This window comes from Nymphaea colorata, chromosome 4, assembly GCF_008831285.2.
Source record: "Nymphaea colorata isolate Beijing-Zhang1983 chromosome 4, ASM883128v2, whole genome shotgun sequence".
Taxonomy (NCBI): domain Eukaryota; kingdom Viridiplantae; phylum Streptophyta; class Magnoliopsida; order Nymphaeales; family Nymphaeaceae; genus Nymphaea; species Nymphaea colorata.
The window spans coordinates 96777-123692 of record NC_045141.1 but is presented as its reverse complement, the minus strand read 5'-3'; the positions used below and the strand labels follow the sequence as shown (position 1 = coordinate 123692).

The 26916-nt window shown below is 38.4% G+C and overlaps 1 protein-coding gene across 3 annotated transcripts; it reads right to left on the bottom strand.

Moving 5' to 3' along the window:
* Window positions 1-696: 696 nt before the first annotated feature.
* Window positions 697-25698, bottom strand: LOC116253306 (uncharacterized). Of its 3 annotated transcripts, XR_004172418.2 has the most exons (8): window positions 25362-25698; window positions 24118-24857; window positions 18819-20722; window positions 6443-7528; window positions 6254-6335; window positions 4856-4978; window positions 2246-2293; window positions 1096-1185 (listed from the first exon to the last, which is right to left on the bottom strand). XR_004172418.2 is itself a non-coding variant. In XM_031628069.2 (7 exons), exons 1-7 carry the CDS (start codon window positions 25624-25626, stop codon window positions 982-984), a joined length of 4329 nt encoding a protein of 1442 aa, XP_031483929.1. In that variant the 5' UTR covers window positions 25627-25698; the 3' UTR covers window positions 697-981. The 3 variants fall into 3 exon arrangements, 2 of the variants coding, with proteins under 2 accessions (XP_031483929.1, XP_031483930.2); XM_031628069.2 differs by lacking the exon at window positions 4856-4978 and having other exon boundaries at window positions 697-1185; XM_031628070.2 differs by lacking the exons at window positions 1096-1185; window positions 2246-2293; window positions 4856-4978 and adding an exon at window positions 5007-5820.
* Window positions 25699-26916: the final 1218 nt, after the last annotated feature.

The window sequence follows — 26916 nt, the reverse complement described above, 5'->3', positions numbered from 1 at the left end:
CCATGGAGTGTTCGATTAATCGCGTCCAAAAGACGAAGAAAAGCAGGAGAGGAAAGAACGACGGAACGAAAGAGGGGAAACGCTTGAAAGGGCTGAGCGAGAGTCGAGACCCTTAACAACAGCAACAAAAAGCTTGAAAGGTGGCTGGCAGCAGCCCGAATGGGTCGGGCCAGGCCTCGCATAATCTCAAGCCCGAGGCCCGATATTATCGGTCCCCAATGCCCAGCCCTAAAAGGCACTGCTGAAATTTGAAACAGCGACTGACCAGCTACCACCCCTTGGTGCTTTGGCTTATTAATACTTGAAAACCAAGAAAATGTAAGAGAAGTCGTTGGACATGCAAACCGCAGGTTATTGTAATTCCTCCTGCCACATTGACCCATTTATTTGACCAACCTTTTAGCACACGAATTACTTCATACAAATCAACTGACACTTGGACAACTAACAAAAAAATGAAATACATTTCAATTGGCATGCTTGTTAAATTACTTCATCTTGAAACCATTCTTCCAGAGCTCAACGATAAGTTTTCCATTTCTGGTATGGCTATTGTCCAACTATCAAACACCTAAAACAACTTCAGGAAAAAAGAAATTATTCCATCCAAACACCGAAAAATAATTACGCTGAAAAAAAGTCATCAAGTAACAACAATTTGATCACAATAAAAAATGAAATGGATGAAAAATAAAATTGATGAGAAGCGGGATAATCGATTGCATGTGCAGAACATTTACATTTCAAAAATTCGTACAAAATAAAAATTGCCCCTCAAAAGGCCACTAGGTCTGATATATACACACGTAACTCTTCATCACCCAATCACGGAGTTGCTTATAAAACAAAATTCGTAGGAGAACGGATGGGCATCTATAAATACAGCAGCGTTGATTTCCAGAGAGATCTGGGCGACCACTCTAACAATAAGAACCTACAAGGATTTTCCTTCATCAATGGTAAGTGCACATAAACTATGAATTAAACCCAGTCAAAGTTAGTTTCCTTCGGTAAGACCAGAGCAATAAGGGATTCCATAGGCTCCTGTTTGATGGAAAGCATGGTACACGTATCAGTGGAATGAGGAAGAATGAAGAGCAATCTTGCCCACATGGCAGTTCCAGCTGGTATCTTGATCACTCCGGCACATTCTCTCTGCTTCAAATATGAAATAAAATCCCGAAACTGCAATCCAGGTATACAAATATATCAGAAATAAAAAAGTAATCACCTTTGATAATCAACAGGTGTTATCTATCTCAATTTCAATTAATTATGACATAGCTACATATGAAAACATGAATTACATAGGAAACATTCAGTTAATATTTCTAAAAGGGAAACAACCACAACCTTTTCCAATGAAGTTGGCAAAATTATGACGAACCAAGTCTATTAGGTAACACAAACTTGTAAAAGGTAGCTACAAATGTTTCGACAGTTTCTACCCAAAATATGACAAAACACTTCCTTGCAAGTAACGCTCTAAAATGCAGTGAAATGACATTTCTGTGGTCAATTTACTTTATCTCAAGATTAATTTTGTTCTTCAATCATCATAGAAAATAGAAAAAGTTTCCAATTTGAAAAGTAAACACCATAACAGTTTTAGCATTCAGTCGATCGCTTATGATGATGTAAATTAGAAAGCATTCTGCAAGCAGAACAATCAGTTGACCATTAATTGTTGTAATAAAACTATAGAATGGGGAAACTATTTTCTCTGAAATAGAATTAAGTAAAAACCTTGCGGAATATTTTAAATAATTTCATACATTTAAGATAGATGAACTTTGAACACATTCATCTTCCCTAAGCATAAGACCTCTTGGTTGGGTCTTTTCCAATATTGAGTTGCATCCCACTCAAGCCAGATTTGTAAATATTCATTTAGAGTTTCCGGTGTAAGACAAACATGCAAATATTCCGGTAAGTATTTTTGCCATGTATAGAGTGCTAAAACAACTGGTTTACAGAGCCACATGGCCAAATTGAAATGTCGAGACTTATGGAAGGACTCTGATATAAACTCCTTGATTAAGTTCCAATGTGTTGTACACATTGGACACATTTTCCACACAAGACTAACTTTTATGACGCAAATGTTAATCATGCTTTCAACTAGCCCAGAACTAATTCATAAGAAGCAAATGCAAGTTTCAGATAGAATGCCCATGCTAATGCATACTAGAGAAATGACCATATGCAAAACAAGACCATTCTTGAAACAAGCACCCAAACTTACTCCTTTTTGATCTTCTAAAGATGCTGGTAGTAGTCGACAAACCTCTCTCTGCAACCAGTAACCACACAAGGAAAAAATAATGTAAGCAGCTATGTGGCCATAATGGTCAGTTAATCACTAAAGGAAAAAATAATAAATAATTCATATGGTTGCCAGAATGGTCAATCACTTAAGGAGAAAAGAAGGGGGGCTGGGGTGGGGGGCTATTTGAGTGTGTTCATGCAGGGATGAGAAATAATCATTTAACACTACAGTTATTGTCACTTGTCAGTAACATTTCTTCCCCCATGTCATTGGGTGTAGGTGTGCGTCCAAGTCCAAATACAGGCCGTGGGTTCAGCAGACACAACCACACACACATACATGCATATGCTCAGCGAATGTTTTATGCTGCTTCAAAAATCTGATACGTAGATGAATGCAAAATATCAAAAGAACCCAAAAAAAAAAATCATGAACACATGAGCCTTCCAATGTATTTGATGAGACAAGAAAACAAAGTTTGCTTTTAAAATCCTTATAAACCTATGTCTTCATTCAATATTCACATTTTTCTTTAACAAATAAATTTGGACATTCTACATCCATCCATATGGTTAGATTCATGAAAATAACCGAGCAATGAGCAAAACAGTGGGCAACTCAGCATGGAAAATACATTGGCCAATCCATGGAATATATGTATAGATAATACATGAAAAATACTATAACTACAGGATATGGTATAAAAATAATATAACTAAAGGTTAGGTCAGGGAAAAGCTGAGACCTCTTTAATTCTTGTTAAAAAAATATTTTAAACAACAAATGAACGTTTTAACATTCTAATGAGCTTATAAATACTAATTCAACATAATGTCTTAGTTCAAGTAGTTTTTTAAAAAAGCAATGATTTTTCTTAAAAAATTGATGTCAAAAAAGAACTACTGACTTTTTCATGACTAGAGAAACATGTTAAACTCATAATGACTAGCGTACGATTCTCATCAAAGCATTCCTAAGATCATACTTACATGGTAAGATTATACAAGAAAGTACTTTAACAACCAATTTTGAGTGTCCCGGTTTTTGTCCCTGACCTAGTGGTCTGGGATATTCTTCTACCAATTACTCTCTCTCTCTCTCTCTCTCTCTCTCTCTCTCTCGCTATATATATATATATATATATATATATATATATATATATATATTCAAATTTGATAAACGTGTACCACAAAGGCATTCATAGATAAAAGGTTTAAAAAAATGACAACAAAATTTACCATCTAAAAAAACACCTAAAAATAAAATCTGGTGCTCTCAAGACTCTTCCTTTTATGGTTTTTTTTTTTCAATTAATCTAAAAAGGTATTTATATACTTTTAAATTAACTAACAAGGTCATATTTATGTGTTTCTAAAGCAAGCAAAAAACAAGTCACTACTATCACTTTCATATAATCATCTTTATGTAGTCTGCAGTTTTTTTTCTTCATTAGATGTTTAATGTGAATGAACCATAAACATGATGACCTCTTCCTAATAAGTTGGCCATGGTCTACACATCAATTCATAAACAATATTTCATGTACCCTTTCTCATGTTGATGGAACCTTGTTGTTGGCCCGTTCAGGTGGAAGCAGGAAATGCTTGCTGCCATCAACATCTCTAGTAATGGGTTTTTAAACTTTTTTTCTGTTTTGGGAGGGGCAGGTCATGGAAAGTTTTTGTTGTTGATGAATACTAACGCATCTTGGGATGCCTGTCATCTCCTTGGGACAGCCAAACCATTCTGAAGTAGAATGGGGTTATTTTTTAGCACCATGAGGACTTAGGTCCTTCTCCTGTTTATATTGTCCCTTTCGTATTTGGTTTCTTTTATTTGTTATAATAAAAGGCGTGTGGGGCATCTACCCCCAAGTGAGTTGCAGCAGAAACCAAAATTATGAGAAATCCCACAGCAGCCAGATTTGCTAAATTTGCAACTTGAAATTTTTATATGTTCTATTGTGCAAATATACAGTACACATAATAAATGCCTACGTTTCTTTGAGGTCCCAGTTCCAATAAGATCTACAAATTTCAAAGAAAAGCCATATATAAAAATTGCTGACAGCAGTCGTTATGAGTTATTGTGTTTATTTATCAATTGTATTACTTTTTGAGCCTATGGATAAAGATATCGTCGACTCATACATATGACAGACTTTATTCAATGATGGGGTCTGTTGGAAATTACGATGGCATAATAATTACTCGTGGATGAGAAACGAAGAAGCAGCATATTCCTTGGCTCTAATGGTGGTCTTATTTACTAGCATTACATTCCAAAACTTATGAAGAGCTATGCCACATGAATGTGGCTACAGATTGGGGGTGTGGGAGCACGCAAGAAAGTTTGGAGAGGATAAGCCAACTCTGTGTGTATGTGTGTATCCAAGAAGATTATATGTATAAACAAGTATGTGATTCAATTACAACTTAGAGCACAAAGAACCATCATTCATTAACAGCAGTATCCAAATCACACTGGACTTGAGGCAGCCTATTTGCAGCACCCATGTGCTACAGGGTTCCAAAGGAAAGTTCATCAGAATGAAGAAACATCCTTCCGCAAAACAGCAGGACACACCTCCCAACCTGGAGTAGCTGGAAAGTTCAAAAAATAGCATGTTCTTCCTCACTTCAGTTGTTAGCTTGACAGTGATGATCATATTTAATTTGTCCTCAAGAAATCTTGAATTGCAAAACTCACCTGTCAATTTAAATATATAAATTTCGTATTTTAAGTGCTAACAGAACCAAATTCATAATGAGTACAATCAGAGATAAAATGTCTTACTTTCAACCGGTTTTCAAATTAAACATATTGGTATTGGATTATCCCAAGTTGTAGAAAAGTAGATGACTTTTCATGATCCTAAGGTGAATTGTATGATATTCATCATCACATATTAAACTTAATAAAAAAATTTCATTTAGCTTTTTTGCTTTAGATGGAGTACCATAATATCACATGTATTTTTGCATGCTGCACACATGATTTTGAATCATTGATACGTCACAATACCAACATACTCTTGTTTGAACAAGGTCTAAACCCAAGCATTAGGTCTCAGTAGCGATCTTCAAGGGCTGAGTGCCAGTTGATCTCAGCTGGCTCAAACACGGGTCTGCTCCTAGCAAGCCCACGTCAAGCTTGGGGCAAGCTCAAAACTATTAGCGCAAGCTCAGAACCAAGCTCTCGGGGATCAATCTTTCAAAAAGAGCTCAGAAACAAGCATAGTTATTTTGTAGAGCACAGAATAAGCAAACAGAAAAATATGAACGGTTCAAAAATACAAAAAGGAACATTTCTGAATATGTCATAGCATCTTCGAATAAATTTCTGATACTTTCATTTTTTACAATAGTCATGAACATATCGCTATATTTTGTCAATATTGTTGGCTGAGTTCAAGACAATTATATACCAAGATATTTTCAAAATATTAAACATACTTGCGACTATGGTTTAACTAAAAAATGAGTAGAACAATTTATCTACCATGTTAAAGGCTTCATCATCTTCACTAACATCACAATCTCCCAGAGATACTGAAAATCAATTACTACATTTAGCAAACAAACGACATAAACAATTAAATTTCTCATTTTGGTATATATCAAAAATGTACCACCATAAGCATGGTGTACAACGAACTAGGACAAAAGCAAATGCCAAATATCAACCTTATGTGTGGTTCTAATTCCAAAGCAGATATTCATATCATTAGGAAAAAAACAGTGTACTACTAAGAATACATGTGACATATGAGAGAGAGAGAGCAACCACGTTGCAATTACAGCAGAGAAAAAAAAAATGTCTGTGATATGTATCAAACTTCCTGAAAGAGAGAAGTCATGCATACTCTATGGTTCATTAAGCCCCAGTCCAGGCATATTCAATCAAGAAATGGAAATGACACCAATATCCAAGGTAGAGGAAAGAATCAAAGTTTGTTTTCAGAAAATACTTAGAAACTTTCACCTTGTTTGGTGGAGTGTTGGCAAAGGTCGATTTCACATGTCTGAAATCTGTACGTTTTGTCACATCCAATTTAGCAGGCCACCTGATTTAGATATTAATAAGAGTAGAATTTAAATCAGTAACCCCAGAATTTCAGTAATTAGATTCAATCTCAGTGGAGCGAAAAAATATTTATAACCAGATACATACTCGACTGGCTCACAGAAGGAAAATGTGTATTTACAAGCATCAGACTCTTCTCTTGTAGCACAGACAGTACAATAATTCAAACCACTTTTGCATAGAAGGCCTTGCCACTGATTGTGTCCAGTGGACATATTCAGGGTTTCTGAAGAAGGTTGAACAAGGGGAGGAGGAGAACTAGGTGGAGGTGGAATCAGTGGTGGCATTGATGGTGGTGGAGGAGGAGGAGGTGGTGGTGGAGGCAATGGAGGGGGAAAATCAGTAGGAGGTGGAGGAAGGGGAGGTGGTGGCACTGGTGGTGGTGGGGGTGGTGACACAGGTGGAGGAGCTGGTAGGGGAACCATTTGTTGGAAATGGAGTATTGGACCTCCTGCTAGCTGTGCAAGTGGGGTAACAGAAGGTAAAATGGGTGGCCGGCCATAAACATTTGAATGCAGGCCATTGTTAGCCACTGGACCCGTGGAAACATGACTAATTGCTGAAGAACTTTGCCCATGAGAAACCCATGAACTGTTTCCAGGAACATAACCAGGACGTATGAAAGGTGAAGTCTGGATAGGTGGATGCATAATAGGAGCAGGCAGTAATGGTGGAGGATGCAAAATGCCTCCAGCAGGTGTTATTTGTTGGTCCAACCCAGGTTGCTTATATGACCATACATGTTCAGTGGTCTGTCCAACAGTAGAAACCTGTGATGAGTTTCTTGTAGGATCTACTACTGAAGGATTGCTGTGGAGATCGTCAAATGAGTTAATTCCTCCAGGTTGAAGTTTTGATGTTGAAGGCCCATCTGATGCAACTTTGTTTTCAATTCCATCACAAACCTCATCTTTCTTTTCCACCATCTCGATATTGCTTGAAACTGACCAGGTGGATGGAACTGCATGAGAACCATGCGCACATGTACTTCCCACAGGATTGTGTGGTGATTCGCGCAGTCTGACCTCATGGATTCTGTCTGAACTGAGTATAGGAGGTTGGTTCTTTGGTACATTTTCCCAACAAGAAGAATATAAGTCATTATGAGATCGTACATATCCTGGGTTTCCTGTCAGAAGCTGCTTCTCATCCAGGTGGAATGGGGCACCTGGGCTGTTAACATTGGAAAAACAAAAAGGAAAGCAAGTCATAAATGTCAACTTCAAAAATATAAACATAGTGCATGAAGGAAAATGTAATTTCCGGTTTATTGAAGGCAACCCACATAACTTTCATTAAGTAAACTATCATGACAGATGCAGGTTTGCTTTGTTGCATGCACATTATATAATTCTCACAAAGTAAACATCACAAGAGACAGGTTTGCATTATTTTGACTATGCCAAAAGCATGGCAATTTTTCAAGCAAGTTACTTCCCATGGATAAGGTACAGGAAAAATACCACATACAGCATAAAACATTTAAGTAGCCCGGATGCCTTCATAGTAGCATGTGGATAGACATTGATGACCAAAGAGGATAAATAACAAAAGTAAATTAAACAAGCCTTGAACATTTACAACTACAAGCTCTGACAAAGTTCACGTTAGTTGCCCTAACAATTTTACCAAATCACACGTTTTACCTCCACTTAAATAAATGACACCTCAAGAAACATTTAATCTCCAGTCATCATGCAAATCATTGGATCACATCTGGATTGACCAAGAATCAACACAAACATTGAGCTCCCCAATCCTAGGTCAAATCCCTGGATACCCTGCTCAGCACTCAGCAGCCAGGTGTTATGACAACCACATACTGCATTTAATAGATCTTTGAAATTTGATAACTACCATACACAATCTATCATTTGAGACTCTAAAATGTCCACCTTCCTGAATGCTATGGTTGGTCAGCAACTAGCAAATTGTTGCCTGCTTATACACAAAAGATTAGAGGATCACTTGGCTAAGGCCCATGAGAAAACATAGGACCCACTAACCGCATGCCTGCAATGAGTACAACTCTATGTCACATAGGTAGGGGTAAAGGTGCTTGTACGGGAACGGGGAAGTGCGTACGGGTACAGCGTTTTCACCAATCTCGGCACCGCGGTAATTATATATTTTTAATTCCGAAAACAAAATTGATATCACATCATTAAGAAAATGTTTCTTTCATAACTCCTACATATAATCTCATAAAAAAAAAACATAAATAGACTAAGACAATGTTTTTGTGTGGTTTGGATCAGTTCCGACCCGAAACCGATCCAAACGTACCCAATCGTATCACCGTACCGGTTTTGCCGTACCAATATGCCAGTACGGGTATGTGGGCCTCCCCCACATACCACTGGGACTTAGGTGCAACTTATATCATTAACAGATCGGTTTTTCACACCACCAAACAGCCATTTTCATATCATTGTTCTTTTTTTTTCAACAAGGAGATTAAGTTCGATCAAGAAATCATGAATGCTAGAGTGCTGACATATGCAGCCATGGGGGATAGCTATATCATATGAACTAAATATTTTAAATTCAATTGGCATACGTATCGTATGATAATGATACATTAATTTTTACTGATTTTTTTCAGATTTTTTTTTATTTTTTCTGATTATTTTTTTTTTAAATACGATACAGTACGGTATGTTACGATATTTAACGATACAGCGTATCTTAAAGTCAGACTGATACATCATACGATACGCTTTTTACAATATTGCAATCACCTCACTCCCCTGCAATTTCATGTTCCACATAGCATGCATTCATCCGAGAGTCTTCTACTACAAGAAACCTCTGTACTTCAAACTGAAAAAGAAGAAAATGGGTAAAAGAACAAAAGGAATTCCCTCTCTCAAAGGGCAAGAAGCCCTAGGAAACCAAACCAAATTAAACAATTATAGACGCCACAATTTTGGAGCAACTAAATTTTGAAAACTAGATCATAGAAAGTTTTCTGAAAAATAATGCACCAGGGCCAAGTGAGATGGGCAAATCAGATATTCAACCCTTAACATTGCACTTATTTTTCATATCAAAGATGCAAAATAAATTAATGAAACATCACAATCAGTAACTTCTGATGCCCTACTAACAAGGCATGTCCACATAAGCTTATTTTCCTGAATAAGTGACTTGGGTCACTGTATTTAACATCTTTAACATGGCCATGTGTAATGAAATTAGCATCTTCTTATATAATTGTCTTAAAGATATAAGCTAAATAAGATTTCCCATCCAAACATTCGTGGAAAAGGCTATGTTAAAAAAGTACCAAGTTTGAAACTCAACTTCGTCTTTGGGTAGGTTTCACAAAGACAACTTTGATTACTACAAATCATAGCTAGAAATATCATTCTCAGGTTTTTATCGTCAAAGTCTTTCTCGGGTAATTTTCTCAGCAAAGTTTTTCTTTTTTTTTTTTGGAAAATCTCAAAGTTTTTTAGAAGAATAAAAAGTTCAAAATATTAAGTAAAAATAAAATAAATAAGAAACTAATGAGAAGATATAAAAAAGATCTTGTTAAAATGATAAAATATTGTAGTGCACTGGGAGGCAAGGTGATCCACCTCTTAAAGGGACTCGTGTTCGAATACTGGAGTGGTCACACTCACGTCCCAATGCGCTCTTCCTTTGGACCATAATAGGTCCCAAAGCATGCCCTGTGAACCTGGGCGTGGAGGGCATAGAGGAAAGTCAATGGCCTCTCTTACGGGGGATGGAATGAACCACTCACCCTTAAAAGAAAAAGAAAATAAATAAAACATAGAAACAAAAGTTGAAAAAAAATGAAAAAAACACGATAAAGTTGCAATACATTCATTTTTGAAGTTTTCCTGAAAATTTCGTATATTTTCTCGTTTTATCATTTTCTTTATCTTTTTATCAATATCGCAATATTCTCAAAAAAATCACGATATTTGTTGTCTATACTACAAATGCATTTTGCATTGTTGCTCACACACATGGACATATCCATTTCATAAATGAAGCACTTGATATGAATATGTCGGCCCCAATTATGCAATAGTCGGGCAAGAACCCTAATTTTAAAGCTGGAACTTCTTAAAACATGTAAGTTCTTAAGCATTTACCAAACATGAAGCTTCTAAAATCATTTCTAATCCAATTTGCAATAATACATTACAATATCCCGAGCCATACTGCTTTAGAGGCTCTGATTCACATTTACAGTCCAATTCATGTGCACCACTAATATGTTATCAAAAGTCAAACAAACCCTATTCTACTCGCTTGAAGTATCGTTTGCAAATGAGTGAGGGTTTTATCATAGGGTAGAGGGGTGCAATGCAGTCACACAGCTACTTTTTTTCTTCTTAGAGCCAAGTAAAGCCTAAGGTTCAAAACCTTAGCAGCCTTTAGACCTCCAGACAGTGAAGCTCCAGAGAAAGCATTTCCATTTTCCACAAGACAACAACAACATTATTTCTATCTTACTGCTAAGGCAAAGGCACTAGAGTTGTTATATTAAGGCGGGAGACATTCTTCCTTTCATTCAAAAAATTTGTATACAATTGCGGTTTCCAGGACGACCTTATATATGCATCCCTATTACACAACTTCTAGATAATACAAGTTTACAACCCGAAGGAAAAACGTGGTGCTTGGATGCCAACTATGTGGCACTTGTCTGTCAGTTCTACCTTGGTTAAAGGGCTCATCCTTCAAGCAAGGGTTCTCTTTGCGAGGGATACTCGGGACAAAGTTTTCAAAGAATTGTGTTGGCAGATTCTCTGTAGAGGAACAAACTCATGCACTAGCTGATTATCTCAGGCTCTCAGCCCATGCAAGAGTAGTGTATGTGACACGCAAAGTATAGCCACAGTTGATCTTCCAGGATCCCGTGGGCAACCCAAAACTCCGCTATGAAAGACTAATAACTCATCCAAACTACTTGTATGTTCGAAAAGTGAAGCAGACCCAGAAGAGTGGGATCAACACTTCAACCGAAGAAGAATTAGAGGACGAATGCCACGTGCTTGGCATCCAAGCGCCACGATGCCCCTTCGAGTTGTAAACTTGTATTGTCTAACTTGTTGACACAGGTGTGTGGCCATTTCAGGCACACCCATGCTCCAAGGCCTTAACCAATCCCTATCTAAATAAGTATCATGTGAGGAACACTTTAAAAGGGCACCTTCCATCTCTAGTTTGGTATGATCCAACCACATGAGTCCGTCAAGGGGAGGAATGAGAGCTCCTAGGTCTTACATAGTCACAAATAACGTCTTGGAGTTTTAAACAGCGAGGTTTTTCTCGGGTATAATACGGCGAGCATGAAAAAAAAGGAAAAAATACCGTAAACTTTTAAAAATTTTTAAAAACTAAAAAAGGGGGAAAATAAAATAAGTGAAACTAATAACATAAACATCAAAAGATAAGCAGATTTGTAACAAATAAAAAATTGAAAATGAAAAAAAAAATTGTTGGCATTAAAAAAACTGAAAAAAATGAAAAAAGTGAAAAAACACAAAAAAACGTGTTAAAAAACGTTTTTTCATTTTTAACGTTTTTTTTCAAAAAAAATGTGTTTTTTAATGTTTTAAACGGCCACTTAATTTATCGTGTTTTTTTCGTGATTTTTCGAAAAAAACGCGTTTTCTGTGACTATCCGTCACTCTTGACTAATCTCTATCTAACTTAGTCTAGTCCAATGTCTAATGGATGCTCCTATTTCAATAATGCATCCACATCATCATGAGAGGGTACAAGCACAACAATGTGATGTATATATGTTAAAGAGGGTTTTTGCAATATTAGAAAGTTAGTGAGTAGGTCTTTAAATATTTTCTTATACTTGTTGGACTGTTTTTGTAATTTTTGTACCACCACTCCTAATCTCTTTAACTTGAGATTAGAGTTACGTTAATGAGCATTCTGTTGGGCTGTCTCTCTCTCTCATCATGACATGGTATCAAAGCCTTCTCTGATGTCGACAGCCAAGTGAGTTCTCCGGCGACCATCTCCTCCTGCGACCTCATCCTTCTTCCCTCTTATCACCCAATAAGGAGACGGTAAGAGAATAGAGGTTGGTTGTGCTGCGTGGAGAAGGGCCTGGTCACGCCTATGTGGAAGGCTTGATCAAATCCTTAAGTGGATCTCGTGGATGTTACTGCTGCTGTGATCAGAGTTTTGTGTTGACCGTGTGGGGCAAAGTCAATCTGCTTGTTGTGGATGCAGTTTGACGTGAGGAGCTGCTGTTTGTGGAGTCAATCTGCTGGTTGTGGATGCAGTTTGACGTGAGGAGCATAATGATCGACAGATTGTGGATGTGAAACCTCAGAGAGTGTGGAGCAGAGTTTGGCATGTGGAGCAGAGTTGATCTGCTGATCGTGGAGGCTGTTTCAGCCTTGTTCTTGTCGTGGATGGTGCTCTGCTGATCGTAGGTGGGGCGACTGAAAGTAGAGCAGCAACAATCTGCTGTAATATGCAGAAATAAGCAGCAGTCTTCTGAAAGTTTGTACATGGGCCAGCAGCAGTCTTCTGAAATCAACAGTATGCTGTAATATGCAGAAATCAGCAGCAGTCTCTCTATTCATGGATGCAATTTCAGGCATGATTAGAGCCTTGTAGCAGAATTGATCTGCCAATATGTGAATGTTAGTTAAAATTGCTAGTCCTATGTGCAATTGTATGTGGAGCAGAATTGTGGACTGCGAGGTGTGTGTGTTGTCGTATGTGAGACAACTAGAAGTGGAGCTGGTACAATCATCGGCTGAAAGTGGAGTAAACTGGCACCTTACCGTGATTCAGATCTAGTGATTCAGATTCTTTTTTGTTGCCCAGCTATGTCACACGAGTGTGGGTATGAGGATACGGGTACAGACATAGTAATTTTCAAAAAATTTGGATATGCGGACACGGTAAATTTTATATTCTAAAAAATGATAAAATAAAAAAAAAACATTAAATTAATAGTTCACTCCTACAATCTCGTAAGAAAGTTTGTATTATCACAAAAGTGTTGAGTATTTGAAAAGATTGTTCATGGAAATAATTGGATGCATCACAAAAAATTGATAAAATGGAAAAAAAAAAATTTAATAACTTTTATTTTTTGGCGTGCCCCAACCGTGTCCCGTGTCCGGATCCGCGTGTTCGCGTGTCGACACAGATATGCGGGCTAATTTGCCGTGTCCATGTGCCATAGTTTCCCAGCCTACCAATTTTTTTTTTTTTTTACTATGGTGGTGCGAAGATACTTTTCTCCATTGTTGCTGCTACTGCATCTTATACCTAAATATATTGTGCGTCAAATTCTGTTTGGCAGTTTACTATGGCTGGAAATTCCTTCTCATATGGAACCACGATCAGTTTTGTTGGTCCACTTGGACTTGGTGGAGCTAGAATCACTGCAGGCAAAAGTCCTTCTTCATCCCAAACAGCTCCCTCAAGGGCGACAATATCTATGGTTGAGTCTTTTACTGATCCTCCTATATCCATGTCATATTCCCTTAAGTAATGATGAATATGATCTTGTTCTTAGAGATCTGCCTCTGCATTTGCCAATATTGCTGTAATAGACTCAGCCTTCTCTGTTGGTGCTCCCACTGATAATATGTTGTGGATGATAGATTCTGGCAGGCATTGTTGTAATCAACCATAGAAGTTTTCATCATTAATCAGATTCTCTACACCACAACATATCAAACTGGCTGAGGGCAAACTGTCTCCTATTTTGGGCAGCAGTGATATCTACCTCTCACACTTAGGCACTATTACACGTGCGCTATATGCTCCTCAATTTCCTGCTAATTTGTTATCTGTTAAGCAGCAGGCTATTGACTAACAGTGTAGAGTCATTTTTTATTCTGGTTCATGTTATTTGTAGGACTTACCAACTGGAAAGATAATTGGTGGCGGCTATGAGCGTGAGGGTCTCTACTTCCTATCTGCCCAGTAGATGTTGCATCTTCATTCCCTTCGAGGACTTCTCCTTTCCAGTGGCATCCCAGACTGGGCCATCCATCAGTGTCCAAACTTCGTTGCATGTTTCTAGATATCTTTGCATCAGAGTCCTTCTATGATGCTTGCCAGTTAGGTAAACATACACGGAGTAGCTTCCCTTTGAGTCAGAGTCCTTCTAGTCAAAGTTTGTTTGATCTCCTTCATGTGGATGTGTGGGGTTCTAGTCGTGTTCCTTTTCGCTCGCGTTTTCAGTATTATCTTGTTTTAGTTGATGATTTTACCAGAGTCAGTTAGGTATTCTTGTTTAGAAATTTGTCAAGGAAATAAAAACTCAGTTTGGCTTCCTTGTCAAAAATATTCGCACTGATAATGCTCTTGAATTCAAGTCTTCCGCTCTGCTTCAATTTTATGCCAATCATGGAAGTCGACCTCAATTTACTTGTCCTTACACGTCCCAACAAAATGGTGTAGCCGAACGCAAACATCGGCAACTCCTAAATGTGGCCCACACCCTCATGCTGCATTCTCACGTACCTGCTTATTTTTGAGGTGATGTTATTCACTTATTCTTACTACATGCTATATCATTAACAGATTACCCTCATTAGCCACCCAAGAACGTATCCCCATTCAAATTTCATATCCAAATCGACGGTTATTTCATATACCTCCCAAAGTATTTGGATGCACCTGCTTTGCACATATCCTAGGCCCAAACAAAACAAACTTGCTGCCCAAGCCATCAAATGTGTATGTATTCGCTATTCTATCAATCAAAAAGGAGTGCTTTGATCCCCAGACCAAGAAAGAGATTATCAGTGTGGATGTTACATTCTTTAAGTCTTGTCTTTATTTTTCCCCTTCGAGTCCTTCTACGTCTGAGATGTCAGTATTTGTTCCTCTTCCTAATCCTCATGTGTCACTTGAGTTGATCCCTCCCTCTCAACCTATGTCACGTGAATGTTTCTATGATCCTCCCTTAGTTTACACTCGTCGTCTCAGTCCCTCTCCCAACTGCCCACCAAAGGCTTCTCAAGAGGTAAGTTCCACTGATAAGCCGACTCATGTATAAATGATGACTACTCCGCACATGATCTCCCTATTGCTATTCACAAAGGCAAGCGAAAGTGCACACTACATCCGATTTCTAATTCTGTCTCTACTGACTATCTGAGTACAAGTTTGGTGCAGTTTGATCGAACTATGTATAGTCATATTATCTTGTCTCCCGACCATCAAGCCCTGTTAGATTCACTGTAGATGCAAGCCATGCAGGAGGAAATGAAGGATCTTATCTCTTGGGAGGCTTGGGACTTGATGGATCCACCGATGCACTGTGATGTAGTTGGCTCCAAATGGGTGTTCACCATCAAGTATCATTTTGATGATTCAATTGAACGGTTCAAGAAACGATACGGTTACGATCCATTACGATATTTTACGATACGGCGTATCTTAAAGCTAGAACGATACTGCTTACGATACACTTTTTACAACATTGCCATCAAGTATCATTCTGATGGTTCAATTGAAAGGTTCAAAGCACGTCTTGTCGCAAAAGAATATGCATAGACTTATGGAGTTGACTTCTTCGAGACCTTTTCGCCAGTGGCTCTATTGGGCACTATTCGACTGATTATATCTCTTGCTATCCAGCGGGAGTGGCCTCTATTTCAGCTAGATGTGAAAAATCTCTTTTTATATAGAGATCTTTCTGAAATAGTCTATATGCAGCAACTACCTGGTTTTGAACAATAGGGAGAGTGCTCCAAGGTATGCAAACTAAAGAAGGCCATTTATGGACTTAAACAAAGTCCCCGTGCATGGTTCCATAAGCTGACTGAGGTTTTATCTAAGTGTGGATTTCGAAGAATCCAGCTTGATCACTCGTTGTTTATCAAGTGAGGCACATCTGGTATAGTGATATTGATTGTATATGTTGATGATATTGTTCTCACCGGCGAAAGTAATCAAGAGATAGCTCAAACGAATGAGTTTCTACAGAAACACTTTGTCACAAAAGACCTTGGACAACTCCGTTATTTTCTTGGTATTGAGGTGGCCCCTAGTAGTAAAGGAGTTGTAGTGCCTCAAAGAAAATATGTGTTTAATCTTCTCCAAGAAACAGGTTTATTGGGGGCTAAACCTGTCACACTTCCCATGAATCCTCGTCCTCGCATTCATATACATGATGATGAATCAGGGCCTTTTGGCTCTAGATCTTAATAGGAAAACTGTTGTATTTGACGGTTACTCGCTCCAACATTAGTTTTGTTGTGAATAAGCTAAGTCAATTCATGGAAAAACCTCGAAAGGTTCATTGGGATGCTGCTCTAATGATTGTCAGATACTTGAAATCAACCCCGGGAAAGGGTTATGGTTTAAAAAGGGAGAAGGTGTTGACATCGAAGTGTATAGTGATGTTGATTATGCAAGATCTGTAGATGACAGGAAATCTACCACAGGTTTTTATGTCTTTGTGAAAAATAATCTTATTTCTTGGAGAAGCAAGAAGCAGAATGTGGTGGCTCAATCTAGTGTTGAGTCGGAATATAGGGATATGGCTCAAGCTGCGGTTGAAATGTCATGGGTCAGATCAGTGCTTCTAGAGTTGGGTGTTTTAGTGAATCTCCCAATGAAGATGTATTGCGGCAACAAAGCAGCAACCTATATTACAAACAATCATGTCTTTCATGAGAGGACGAAACACATTGAAGTGAATTGTCACTATGTTCGGGACCTAGTTCAAGAAGGAATTATTAGCGCTATTCATGTTTCCTCAGAAGATCAGGCAGCTGATATCTTCAGCAAGGCTCTTCCCACAAACGATTTCCTAAGAGGTTGTAACAAGCTGAGCATGATTGATATATATATATGCTCCAGCTTGAAGGGGAGTGTTAAAGAGAGTGTTTGCAATATTAAAAAGTTAGAGAGTAGGCCTTTAAATATTTTCTTATACTTGTCGGACTATTTTTGTAATTTCTATACCGCCAGCCTTAATCTCTTTAACTTGAGATTAGGGTTACGATAATGAGCATTCTTTTGGGCTCTCTCTCTCTCTCAATGTAACAATATATACACAAAGACACGCACAAAAAAAAAACAACAACAACAATGTGATATATATACATAGAAAAAGAGAAAGAGAGAGAGAGAGTTCCTTGAATGTACATGGCAGAAATTCCATTACAATTGTTACATGCATGTCTTGTTCAAAGTTTCAAAAGCCACAAACAGGTTCTGGGAAAAAAAAGATAAAAAAAGGATCAACATGCAAAACGATGAACTTGGTCCATCCATATTTCCATTATAAAGGAACCACTAATTTTTAGACATAACTCTCACAAGCTTTATGAAGGGGTTAAAGCTTCAACCGTGGTCACACCTAAAGGAGATTCAATATACTAAACACATCATGCTTCAATAAAATGCACTGCCTCACATGGATACTTACACACAAACTATGCACAGGCACATTTCAACAAAGACAAGGACAAGGACAAACATAGGCACGACCAGGGCATGTGCTTTTTGAAACATAAAAAGTGCAAACGTAACAGACACATGCATCTCATTTTTAACAAAGCCAATATGACTAGAGATTCTCTCTCTCTCTCTCTCTCTCTGTAACTGAGAAAAGAAAAACAAGGGAGGAGTACCAGACAACTCAAAGTAAAAAGGTTTCTCCTTTTCTTTCTCACTAAGTCACTACACAAAAATATCTCTTCGTAAATCAGAAAAGGAAGATCAGAAAGGAGTGTCGGACTGCTCAAAGTACAAACCTTTCTCTCTTTCTCACTTGAACAATAATGGGGAGGAGAAAGATCATATACCATCACTACCTCCACCTCTCTGCAATTGTATATATATATATATATATATATATATATATATATATATATATATATATATATATAACATGTGCCTAAGGGCAAGTTTTCAGGTCTCAGTGTGCCCGACTCTTTGCAGTGTACTGATACGGCTATTCTGTTTGCATCCACGAAACACAGGAAACTACCAAGAATCATAATTTTAAAGCGCAATCATTAGACATACAAAATCTAGATTGCTTAATGTTCAAACTGTTTTACAACTTCAATGACCTTTAAAAAGTCAAACAAAGTAAAATTTGAAACAAAGCAATATTTACATTGGCCTACTTTATGCATTAGCCATAGGAGAGACACGTAAGGGTAACAAAATAACCAAGATACTAACTTGACAGTGAAGGTCAGCAGAAGATAAGATACAGAAATTAAAACAAAAGGTCCTTTGTTGCTCAATCCTAATATTCTAGGAAAGCAACAGTCATTGGCCTAATTTTTGCATTAGCTGCTGCAGAGATACGTAAGGATAATAAATGAACCAAAAAACTAACTTGCCACTGAAAGTTCAGCAGAAGATGAGACACAAAAATTAAAACAAAAGGTCCTTTGTTACTCATCATAATATTTTAGGAAAGCAACAGTCAAAAAATAAATACATAAGTCAAAAACAATAAAAGAAACAGCAAACACACCTGAAGTCAACTTCAAAGAACAAGCCTGGACATCCCTGAATATTCTTTAATGCTACTGCTGCTGCATCTACACCACTGAACTCAACAAAAGCACCAGATACTTGGGAAAAGCTTGTCCTTGTTAATAGACAAACATGCCCAACATGTCCAGCAGCAAGATTGCAGACAGACATGATCTCATCATCGGTTAAGAAAGATGAATTATCTGGCAAGCTAAACCAGAGTACATTTGATGGGACCCGGTCCTCATCCCTCAATGAGTTCATGTGGATCTTTCTCGGTTGTTGGATAATGCTGTATTTTGCACACAAAGTTGCAAATACTGATGCTAATGGAGATACTTTAGCCTTATCATATACTGTTTGATTATGTGGCGGCTCAATCAAACTATTTTGGGAGACCTTGCCTTTGTTTGTTCTGAACTCGACACATATTGTCGTAGCCCCAAATCTTGCACCATGCAGACAAGATTTTGCAACATCAGCAGCTTCATGTGAACGGAAATCTATTATGCAGCATCTATCATGCCGGAAAAAGTTCCACCCCATCAGTTCTCCAAATCTTGAGAATGCACCAATTACTTCTTCTTCAGAGACAGAACCATCTATTTGAGATACCAAAAGCTGATAGCGAGGTGCGAATCCATCATCAAACCTGGTATTCAAAGTTAAGTGTCTGCTAGGTAAACAATGGAAACCCTTTTCTCTGCGCTGGCCTCGAATGCAAGCCATTGCAGCAGCAGCTTCTTCAGCAGTTTGAAATTCTAAAAGCAGTGCACTTTCACTGGTCAAATCAGTAAACGTGTGAGGTCTGATAGATGACAGAGCAATTAAATCATGAAGAATCTCTTTCTTGGAATATTTGTTGGTTACTTTGCCAACATAAACACAGCAACTACCTCCAACCGCAACACCACTAACAGTTCCTCTGCTACCTAAGCCTACATCTAAGAATCTTACACGAAGAAATGCACCAGAGATACAAAACTGCCGCATGCACTCGCGAGCTCTTATAGCATCCATTATGTGCCTGTACTCAACCAAGCCAAATCTCTGTATAGGGAAAAAGGCAAAACTTTCTATGGGACCAAACTTCTCAAACTGCAGTCTTACAATACTCTCTGTTGCATCATGTCCAACAGCACCAAACCAAAGTTGCTTTGAAGCAGAGAAGACATCCATAGCAGTAGGATCTCCATCCAAGTACCAAGTAACATGACCAGTGGATGTTGAATGGAGCCTTGGTGAGAATGGTTGTTTTGGAGATGTTAAACCACCACAAATACCCCTTACAGCTGGAGAGCTAAGCTCTGGTTCAGAAAGATGGTTCTCAGCATGACCTGTTTTGCCGACCCCAACAGGTAAAACATTCCTGAGGTCTGGCTTGGAGATTGAAGATTGCACTTGCTGGATCCCAAAATCCTTTTGCATAAAGGCTCTGTCTTTGTTCTCTTTCTCAGCAGTCATTACGTCCCTCAAGCAGACTATGTCTCCAGACTCATGCCTTGCATTTCCGTCAACCTCAGATATGGCTGTAGAGACACCAGAGCTAATATTGTGCTTGAAGCCCTTGTCAGCGAATTCCTTTTTGTCATGGTGAGGATCCTTTGAAGATGCATTGTTTAATGCAGAAGAACAATCTCTGCCAGATGCATCAGTTGAATCATCATGGCAACCAGCAACATCATGCATCAAATACTGTCGACTAATATAATCTGAAAAATTAGAGTTGTCGTTATCAACATCTTCTTCATTCTCAAGCCTAGAAGCAGGATCAGACAAAGATCCCATGGCTGATCCCAGGATTGATGCCACTTCTAATGCAGTTTTAAAGGAGGCTGTTCCCGATAGTTTTTTATATCTTGAAATGATCCACATTTTCAATGAAGGATCCTTACTGATAACCTGCACCACAAAGGCAAGTTATGATAAACATACATAACGTAGATTGTTAATATATATATATATATATATATATATATATATATATATATATATATATATATATATATATATATATTAACATTTTAGTAACTGATTGGAATCTTGTCACATGGGTGCTGAGCGATGGGTTTGGACACATCAATTTTGAAAAATGTGAACACTAGGATGCAGCAGCGTTATGTGTCCATATATAATGTATGAAGCATATTAAAAGCATTAGCCTCTAATTTGTACGTTTTTGACAGTTAAGCTTCTGTAGTATGAGCAAAAATTTAGAGGTGAAGACTGTTTAAAATGAGTAAAAAAAACCAGGATCTATATATATAAAGGGGCAAGAATCTCATCTCTCTCTCTATCTCTCTCTTGCTAGCGACCCCACCCCTCCACCTCAAGAAGAAGAAGAAGGCCAAGAAGGGATCAGCAACGTACAAGATCTATTTATTCAAGGAAATCATGTAGGTGCATCCAGATATCAGGATTTCAAGCGAAGCAAGAGCATCACGAATTCCTCTAACCAATTTACTCAGCCGCATGATATGAATGCTGAGCTAATGAAGGAGTTAATGCTATGGGCTAGGGGCTTCGTAGGAGCAGCTGGCTCTCTCTCCCTCTCTTCTTTATTGCATCTAATTTTCTGTAAACCATCTCTCTCTGCTCTTTATTACATAATTAATCTTTATTACTACATGCACCTTTCAGCACTCTCTCTTCTTTATTATGCTTAATTTTCTGGTTAATCAACTCCCTCTCTTATTTTATACATTTTAAAGATAGAAACTCATGGTTAGGCTGAACACTTAGAAACAAAAAAACTAACATCCAGTAAAAAAAACGCAAAAAAGATGCGAAAAAATGTGTACCTTTTGCGTTTTTTATTTTCTGACGTTTTTTGAAAAAGACGCGTTTTATTGACGTTTAATACGGCTGACTTATATTTATCATATTTATCATGTTTTTTTTTAATAAAACGCGACATTTGTGACAATGCTATTAACTAAGTGATGCCATTTCCCAGTTCACTTATAGGTAAACAGACATGAAAATAACTGCACAGAGTAATATCTCATTTTTCAGTTTGCAGACAACAACACCTTCTAAAGAAAGACAAGGCAAGTAACAATTGAAGTGTTGTTAATTAAAGATAATGTGCTGGTAGAGAATTACATTTACTACATGAAATAATAGCTGAAAAGTAGGAAAAATTAGCTAAATAAGTTCAGAAGCATAATGCACAGAGACAGATTAACATGCCAACTCTATGTTAGGCATTAGCAAGGAAAAGGAAATAGTAATTCAGATTCTATTAAAACATTGTTTAAATTACACGCTGACAACCAAGCATGGCGTGAATGCAGCTGTCAGTTTTGATCTTATACTATGTTCCAGTTACATATATATCTTCTGTCTACATAAGACACACACGCATAAAACATACACAATATACATATTAGATCCTGACAACTACAAATTCCAATATCATTAATTACTCTCTCTATCTATCTATCTATCTATATAGATATATATATATATATATATATATATATATATATATATATATTAAATAACATAAAATGAGGTTTTTATAGCAACATATATAACATAGACAATTTTATGGCAACACATTTCAAATTATTTAGATCACCAGATTTTTCAATTAGATTAGTAATTTTAGGTTTCGGATTTACGATTTTTTTAGAAATTAGAATTGGAGGTTTAATGGTTGGACTTAGGAAGAGGTGAGATTTTACATGCTCAATTTACTTGTAAGTTTTTCTTAATGATATGTAACTTGCAAACTTTAATTGTTCAACAATGAAAATTGGTTTTTCAAATTTTTTAATTATGCCTATTATCATGTCATCAAATGTTTAATGTGCTTATGTTATCATGCACATTAATTGTTTTATACTTTTTATAGTTTTATTGTGATATATTCATAGGTTTTCTATTAAGAAAAGCTATTGTTGTTAACAAAGGTATCATTTTATATGCTACTGGATGTGGATCAAATAAGGACCAGTTCCTTGTCATTTGTATTATTTGTCTACCTGTACCTATTTATGCATCTCTGCAAATACCCATTGTGCATAAGGGTATTACTGTAAAAATTTCATATAGGGTGATGTATAAATCAAATACACACACTGTCTCCAACAATTAAGATGTGTCTCTATCTGGCCACTTTCTCTTCCTCTTGGCTTTCTTTCTGCTGTGAACAGATTTTGGGGATATCTAACAATGGTCTCATTGTTAATTTTAATAGTTAGTATTGCACTCTATTGTCTGCTTAATGTGTCTAGTCCTCCGTCTCCATGTCCGTCAAACTGCCTAGGCTGTGCTTAATGTTTTTGACAACATAGTGCCTCTCCCTCTCTCTCACTCAATCCACCTATCTATATATCTCCCTCTCTCTCACTCACACGCAATGTGTGTGTGTGTGTGTGTGTGTGCGTGTGCTTCTTTGTCCCTCTCTCTCTAATGTGTGTGTGTGTGTGTAATATGATTTGGGGTGTATTTATCAGAACAATTTGTATTATTTTAACCATTTTTATGTGACTTTATGTGATTGCGTATGCATTTATAATATATGGGACCATATAATCACATTATTGTTGTATTTTATTATTTCCATATTCTCCTTTTTCTGTTGCATTGATTAAAATGCCTAGTCCAGCCTAGGTATGCCAAGGCTCAATGTTATACTCATCATTTAAGGCTTCTAACAACATAGCCTCCTCATAGGGGTCTCTGCAAAAACCTGCCATTTGAAAATAGTTCACCCAAAAAAACTTGCTCAGTGATATCTTATAAGCAGACAAAAACACTAATAAGCCTGTTCACAATAAGCATAAAAAATATGCAAACAGTAGAAGTGAAATTGCAATATTGCTTCTTTCCAATCTTGAACCACCTTTTTTGTGTAGAGAAATGCAATGTCACAGAGAAATAAAGACTTAAAGTGCATAAACGGTAGTGACCTAATTTTATTATTTTAGCAACGACAGTGATCACATTTTCCACCTACACTCAGCTTGCCTAGAGATAACAACAAACCATAAGGAGATTTAGGACCATGGAACTTGAGAACCTCTGATGTCTCATGCCCTTGATCTATGTTAAGATGACAAAGACGGCAAGCACCAAGCACATTCTAGTGGAAAGGTAAGTAAATATGGGAAAATGCAGATAGATTCTATGCATCCAAGCATACCCATGATCAATGCCAATATGACAAGCTCCAAGTGTATCTTCTATGCAAGGGAAAAGTTAACATTTCTGAAATGCAAACAAATTCTAGCATGGAAATAGTACTATACACGGGCTTAAACTGGAAGTTTCAATCACGCACACATTACCTTTTCCATCAAGCTACTTGAAGCTGACAGTGATTTATCAGGCAAGTGCTCATTAGTGGTTTTCAATTCATCTTCAGCTAGATGATTGCAGTTTGTATTAGCCAAGACAGAATCAGTTGTCAAAGTGGGCCTGTTATCCAGCTTATCCAAGTGAAGCTCAGAATCTTGAGCATCAATTAGACTTGTTACCTGCCTTAAAAAGTAAAAACCTCCTTTCTGAACACCAATATCTATAGAGTCAAGAAGCTCAAAACAAGCTGAAAGAACCCTCCTAGGGCAATAAACAAATATTCTAATAAGGCTTAGTGCCCTAAAGAAAAATAGTTTTTCTGAAACGGAAGTGTCATTTTCTTCCATTGCCTGCTTTAATTTCGCGAAGAAGTCTTTTGAATCTTCAATTTTCTCAAGTTCCAAATCAGATGCTTCATATATGTTCTTGCCCTCAAAAGTTGATATGAAAAAAGTCAACACATTGAGAAAAACAGCAGAACAGATTCCTCCAATAACAGACGAGCTAGGTGCTACAGTTGATGCAGCATTACATATATCAACCAGACCAAAAACACAAGCCTGGGCGGTCTGAAATGCTATTCCATCGGTATCTTCTCCTCTCAACATAATCAACAAGTTACAATCGTACATGTTAATGGCAACCTTAGCAGCAGCTTCCAGCGCAGTTGGGCAGTAGAGAGCATATCGAGGAATTAGCTCAGCTATGATACGCTGTGCACTTGTGCAACCTGCGCGTGTGATTAGCATGTTATATAAAGTAAGTTGCAACAGGCAACGGAGAAAGAGATATCTGACCCTCCTAAATAGACGCTTCCAACATAAATTAACAACAAAGAGAAAATAAAATGACAAAAAAAATTACAAATACCACAACTAGCCCCAGTAAGCAACATTTTTCTACCGTCTTCTGTTTGCCATGAGCAAAAGCAAATTGATGTTCCATTCTGAGCTCATTAGACAGCTAACATATTTTAGCACACACATACACGATGCAATCTATCATCACAAGAATTAACCTGCAGGACTATTGATCATCTAAAAAGCTTACCCTAATTCTGTGTTCAAACCAACTCGCACATACCCACTTTTCATAATCACTAGTTGAAAAAAAAGGTATCCACTACCGTATACTCTGGATCAGTTAAGAATGGAAGAAACCCTAAGAATCAAAAATCGATAGTGAAAACGACAGCGAGCAGAAAGGAAGAGAGAAAACAGGCCAACTCACTGACCTCGGGAAGCCTTGATAAGGGAGAGGTACGCCTGCTCGAAGTCGGGCATGAGACGAGAATCCTTCTGGGAGACGTAGAACCGGATTCTCCGATAGCACTCGTACAGGCCCCTGATCTCATCCCTGTTTCTCCTCCTTCGCATGATTTCATCCAGCGAAAGCGGCGGAGAAGGAGCAGTGACTTCCTTTTGAACGGAGTCGACGGCTGTAGCAGTTGCCGCTTCGTGTAGCTTCCGCTTCTTCAGCGGCTGCTCAGCCGTCGTCATCTTCTTCGTCGATCCTTCATGCAGAGTGGGAGCTCCCTCTCCCCCAACTCCCCAGCCCCCGTCCGAACAGAAGCTTTAAAAGGGCCCTTCCCGTGGGGGCAGAACAAGTGTTGGATGTCGGGTCCAAACCTGGAACCGTTGCCGCTACGCTTCGCGCGTTGGTAATGCAAATGGGAAGGAGGTACTTGGATATTATTGGATTGGACCGAAACTTGTCCGTAAGAACCTGGAATCTGCACCCGGGACTCGATTCCTGTTGGCGGCAGTTTTCTCGCGCCTGCACGGAAGTCGGGCGGCAGTTTTCTCGCGCCTGCACGGAAGTCGGGCCAGAGTTGACCTGATCATAAGACCTAAGCCCGGCCTTAACCGAGGGCCCCGCCAGAGCTGACCTCATTATAAGACTTAAGCCCGGCCTTAACACAGAGGGCCCCTCGCCCGACTATGATAAAACTAAAAGAATATATATATATATATATATATATATATATATGTAGTAGCTGACTCACTTAACCAACCTAGCCTGAAACTTTTGCCAACAGCTTCCATTATGGGAGCCTTCCTTGCGAGCCGAAGATCTCTCGCATGCAACTCTTGCTGATCTAGGCATACAACATGTCTACTCACACAAAACCTTAGAGTAAGAGCCCAATACAAGAGTCTCACCCTCAATACAAAGAATACCCAATACAAGAGTCTCACCCTCAATACATATCTGACAGTATAAGGCAATCTCTCACGTAGTTTAGTGGATGAGTGTGGTGCTAGAGCAAACCAACGAGAGAGTGAGGGATGTAAAGACCAAGGAGGAGAAAGTAACCATTCGGTTGGGCTGAATAGGCGTTGTGAACAAGGTGAAGGGAAGCTAGGCTTGGCGGCCATGCAGCTAGGGATGGAACAGCTCTCGAGGCGTTAACTTTGAAGAGGTCTACTTTGGGTGCTACCACTTCCCCAGGGGAATGGACGACCTATGGCCATAGAAAGCTTGGCTGGTAGGGCTGGGACGAGCGAGCTACATGGTAGAGACAGACAGCTAGGTCGTGGGCTGGAGGTCATCTGTTGCGTTGGCCGAGGAAGGTAGAAGCCCAGGGTGGGTAGGTGGGAGGGACGGAGTCCTACAGTTAATGCCTCGACTACTAAAAGCCAGGCTTGGGGTTGAGACAAGTCGGGGTAGGGGAGGCGCTTGGTCGAAGGTAGGACGGTGATACGCAGCTGTGGGGTTAGGCCGGGTGTCACAGGGCTGGCCGGAAGGAGGCCGGTGCTTTCGGACTGGACGACAGTCGAGGCAGGATC

Bases quoted from the DNA above. Each gene is read 5' to 3' on its own strand.
- LOC116253306 (XM_031628069.2), bottom strand. From the start codon at position 25,626: ATGACGACGGCTGAGCAGCCGCTGAAGAAGCGGAAGCTACACGAAGCG. The intron at 20,723-24,117 runs GTAATGTGTGCG...TTTGTGGTGCAG, and splicing joins CAAGTAGCTTGATGGAAAAG to GTTATCAGTAAGGATCCTTC. The intron at 7,529-18,818 runs GTGTGTTTGCTG...CAATGTTAACAG, and splicing joins TTCTTTGAAGTTGACTTCAG to CCCAGGTGCCCCATTCCACC.